Source organism: Zingiber officinale, chromosome 2A, assembly GCF_018446385.1.
Source record: "Zingiber officinale cultivar Zhangliang chromosome 2A, Zo_v1.1, whole genome shotgun sequence".
Lineage (NCBI taxonomy): Eukaryota > Viridiplantae > Streptophyta > Magnoliopsida > Zingiberales > Zingiberaceae > Zingiber > Zingiber officinale.
This window is the reverse complement of record NC_055988.1, coordinates 144,376,523-144,381,280: the sequence shown is the minus strand read 5'-3', so window position 1 is coordinate 144,381,280 and position 4,758 is coordinate 144,376,523. Positions and strand designations below refer to the sequence as shown.

At 45.1% G+C, this 4,758-nt stretch overlaps 1 protein-coding gene across 1 annotated transcript; it reads right to left on the bottom strand.

Annotated features, from left to right (window-relative positions):
- Nucleotides 1-2,266: 2,266 nt before the first annotated feature.
- Nucleotides 2,267-3,326, bottom strand: LOC122040112 (bZIP transcription factor 44-like). The gene has a single exon (XM_042599473.1). The coding sequence runs from the start codon at nucleotides 2,707-2,709 to the stop codon at nucleotides 2,338-2,340; it is 372 nt and encodes a 123-aa protein (XP_042455407.1). The 5' UTR covers nucleotides 2,710-3,326; the 3' UTR covers nucleotides 2,267-2,337.
- Between the last annotated feature and the right edge of the window lie 1,432 nt (nucleotides 3,327-4,758).

Here is a 4,758-nt window from a genome sequence, read left to right as displayed (position 1 = left end):
CGTAAGTTATAAGTGAGTATGCTCTCGCGACCAACGACCTCCCGGTTGGGCTTCAGACTCTCGCCCGAGCACAAGTTATAAACGAGCCTGCCCTCCATGTACTCTTCTCACTCGTCACTCGGTTGTCACTCGCCCTCCACTCGGATCTCCGGCTTTGCCCCCTCTTGCATTTGTCTTCGATGGGCTTAACGCTCGCTCGGTGAATCGACGTTGTGCTTTTCAATCTCTCGGGACCCACTCCCCCTCGGCTCACCAACTTTGCAGTTGCTCAACTCAAGGGCTCTGCTCCCGTTCACTTTCGATCTCACGGGCTCCATGCCCGCTCCATTCACAGGATTAGCTCCTACTCAACTCACGGGTTTCACTCTCATTCGCCATTGACCTCTAGGTTCCACTTGATCAGCATTATCTCTGGTGCCTGGTCGGCATTTTCTCGGTCATGTGCTTAGCTTCGCTCACTCGTCCTCTTTCCACCCGCTCAGCATTTTCTCTATTTCCTGGTCAGCACTTTCCGATCGCCCGGTCGTGGTTTATTGTCGCTCGGTCGCGTGCTCGACACCGCTAGCCTAGCATCTCTCTCCCCAATCGACGTTATCTCGATTTTCCAGTCGACATTTTCTCAGTCGTGCGCTCAGATTCTATTTTATGTTTGGCTTGGTCTAGTTAGTCGGACTTGTGCCTCCTTTAACTAGACTTGAAGGGGAGACTTGTGATATAGATATATTTGAAGGACCCTAGTGGAATTAAGGAGAAAGGGGAGGGTATTTTCGTAAAAGCATTGTTTAGGGCATAAGTGGGGTAGGGAGCACTATTCCGAGGGGTTGGGTTTGGTGGGTTCTCTTCTCCGTTGCCACCACAGTCGCGAGGGGTGCACACCGCCACCCCCATTCGGCGCCGCTTCGTCGGAGGTTCTCGCCGCCACCTCACTGGAGGCTCATACGCCACTCTCTCTCTCACTTCTTTGCTTCTTCCGCCGCCAAGGGGGAAGGCAGCGGAAGGAGGCTTGTGCGCCGCCACCTCCTCCCTTCTCCGCGCCGACACCACCGCGAGCAGCCTCCTTTTATTCCTCTCCACGCAGATGATGTCGATTCCTTCGCACGCCATTTCCTGACGCTGTCGATGTTAGCAACCACCTCCCTCTTCCTCGCCCCCGTCGCTTCCAGCGGTCGTCGGCTTCGGGAGGCTGCTTCTCGCATATAAGGACCCTGTGGCCGCCTCTAGCAGCCACCACTGCTTCCGACGGTTACTACCCCAGTCGATCACACCTCGTCTTCCGGCCAGCACCCTTGCTCCGACCGGCTGACACTTTCCACGCTGAGTCGGCCTTGCCAGCAACCTCCATCAACGAGCTGATGCAGAACCTCCACTGTCGGTGCGGATCTGCCCAAGTCGTACGCTTTCGATGCCGGTCGGACCTTCTACCTTCCATTGCTGTGCACTCCCTTAGTGCTTCGAGACTTTATCGTGGATCGGGCCTCCTAGCCCTCATTGCTATTGTGCTCTGATCTGATTTGTTGTGTCTAGACCTTCATGTCGTTACTATTATCTGACTTGTGTGTTGTTATCCTATCTCGGCTTGTATACCGATGTCATATCCCGACCCACGTGCCGCTATTATCTCTCAGCTTGTGTGCCGATATCATGTCTCAGCTTGTGTGTCGATGTCATAGTCCGGCCTGCGTGCCGAGGTCGCATCCGGTTTCGTGCCACCATGTCCGGCTCCGCGTCATCAGATCCAGCTCTCCAGCCTGTTCAGAGTCATCTACTCTTCCTGACCACGACAACTTGACCAGCTCACCGATCCACCCGAGGGCGCCCCTGGGCCATGGTACGTTCTTCATTCTTATTCTATGTCCATTACATTATTTTACGTCTTAGTCTGTTACTTATATATTTGTTGGATCTGCCTCGAATATCGGAGTACTAGAGACCGAGGCGACCCGATCGCTGGCTACAGGTAGCATTGACCAGAGGACTTCTGACGACTTGATCAACAAAAAAACCATCTCAGCATCCCCTCCCTCCCCTCTTGGGACATCACGATTCGGTCAATATTCCATCCATCTCACCCGATGATCCGTCCGACTCAGATTCTGGACAGGATCACTCATTATCACTACTTCATCTATAAGTTTAATTAGTATGGAATAAAGATTATAAAAAACTTCAAAATAAAATTTAAGAAAATGAGATTACAAATTTATATAAGATATAAATTTATACTAATGTAGTTATACTTATTAAACCAAAAAAAAAAAAAGGGAAAAAAAAGAGATATAAATAGAAATTAATTGCTTCTATCATAAACCAAGTGCGTGTTTCATTGCTAGCTATTCCTTACACGAACCACCCCCCATCGTCACCCATTGAAGGGAAGGCCTCCCGGCGGCGCTGCAGCATTCCCTGTTCGTCCATGGCCACGCCACCGAGATCTGCCGCCAGGCGGAGCACCGCGCTGAGCGACTGCATCCTCCTCTCCAGCCTCTCCGCCTGCGCCCGGAGATCGCAGTTCTCCGCCTCCAGGCGCTGGTGATGCTGGCTCAGCGCCCCCACCTGCGCCACGATATCGGCGTTATCTTTCGTCAGGTGCGCCACCTGGTTCGCCAGATCTTGCAGGTGCTGCTGCTTCCTCATCCGCGATCTCCGCGCCGATTCCCTGTTCGAGAGCTTCCGCTTCCGCTGCCTCTCCTCCATCTCCGACCCGGACATCTCGTTTCCGCTTCGATCGGCGACTGCGAGGCTTGAAAGGCGGATTCTTCCTTTATCGAAAATCGAGCGACCAAGATCAAATCTTTGGCTCAGGAGAAGACATAGAACCAGTAGAGGAGCACCACGGAGAAGGATTGGAGGAAGCAGATTCGGCGAAGATGGGCGGCGACGTTCATAAAGGTCACAGAGCGGCTATTAATGGAAATGCCCTTCACCGAACGGATTTCATCAACAGGGCCTTCCAGCGCAAATTAGGGAAAAGAGAGGCGACCGGATTTGAGCCAACAACAATGCCGGAAACGGATCGCGTCGAGCAGCAAGAGGAAGGCGCAAATCTCGAACTCCAATGTCTCGCGAAAAGTGGAAACTTGGAAGGGGGCTGTCGATGATTGACGGGATTGATCGGCGCGAGAAATTGACAGCGGAAACCTAACCCACCATCGAAAAAGATGGATTTTTTTGGATTTCAGAACAGAAATCGCTTTCCTCGACGAGACAGCAGCCAACACGAAGAGCGAGGGATCCAAACGAGCTTCCAAGATCCAGACTTGAAGCGCAGGTTCGATCGAGCACAAAGATTCGACAACAAAGGATCGAACAGGACGAAGAGATCGAGCGAAGGTAGATGAAGGTCGAACCTGGCTCTCGAATGGGATATTTATAGGAGAGAGAGGCGGCATATTGGGAGAGTTCTAGGAATTTTCCTGTAGTTGACTTTACGATGCAGATTACGTCGATGAATTTATCACGTTTTGGGTTGCGCTTGAAGAGTTGAACAAGAAATAAAGTGACAAATTTGTGATTTTATTCATCGGGTTCATTATTATTCATTTTTTAATAATTCAGATAATTAATTCTAAATATCTCGTACAAAACCTTAAATCGAATAAATAAAAATATTCATATCAATTTTCTTATTAAAATAAATTTAGAATTAAAAAATTACTTTATTAAATTTAAATATCTACTTTTTAATTCATCATTTATCAACTTTCCTATTTTTTCTTTCTCCTCTATAATATTTAGGGAATATATTTCATTCCTTAAATTTAAAGATGTACTATTTGTAAATAAATAATATAAGGATCCTTAAATTTAAAGATATATTATTTATAAATAAATAATATAAGGAATAAATAGGATAATTTATACCTCCGTGATATTTAGGAAATGAAATTTATTTTCTAAATTTAAAGATGTACTATTTATAAATAGATAATATAAGGAATGAATAATATAATTTATACAAAGATATTTTAATTATGTTACCTAAAATTTTAAGTAAAAATTTTAAATAGAGTCTGTGTCTTAGATGCTTTAAGAAGGAACTCTCGGCATCTAGAAAGGCAAATCCTGTTTTTGCCATCGCACGTAGACCAGGGGCTAATTCGACGAGCCTAGTAAGAAGCGTGACTTTGTTTACTCTTGAGAAATATTTCTACTGACTCATTTCATTAACATTGTAAAACATAATTTTTTTGAGAAAATGATTTGATATTAAAGAAATGTTTGCTCATTCATACTTTTCACGTGGAAAAAAAATTAGAAGTAGAGACTTAAACTATCAATATTTCGGGTTGGATTTCTTGTAAAGAAACTGGAACTCATGATGGATAAGCTCAACCTTTACGTAGGTTGAACAAGTCAATACCAATGCCAAAGTTCTCGTTGAATGAAAGTCAAATCATTCCCAAAGAAATTATGTATCAGGAACTTTGCTCGAGAAAAAAAAAACACTAATGGAAATTGATTAAGATTCTACAACGGCAAAAAGGACTCAGTTTAATGAGTACTTATCTGCAATTCCAACAATCAATTTAAGGTTTAGAGGTCACTTATGGAGTCTAAGAAAGTTTAATAAGATGAGACTTGTTTAATTAGGGCAAGCACCCTAATTAAACAACTTTGGATGCTTGTTGTTTGTTTAGTGAAGATTTGTCTATTTTCGATAATGAGATCCAATATAAAAACAGAAGACATAAGACAAAACAATATCTACTTAGACAATGTGCATAGTTATTGTTTTAAACAACATCATGAAGACATTTG

What these genes read in the sequence shown, in the direction of transcription:
- LOC122040112 (XM_042599473.1), bottom strand. Translation starts at nt 2,709, where the DNA reads ATGTCCGGGTCGGAGATGGAGGAGAGGCAGCGGAAGCGGAAGCTCTCG.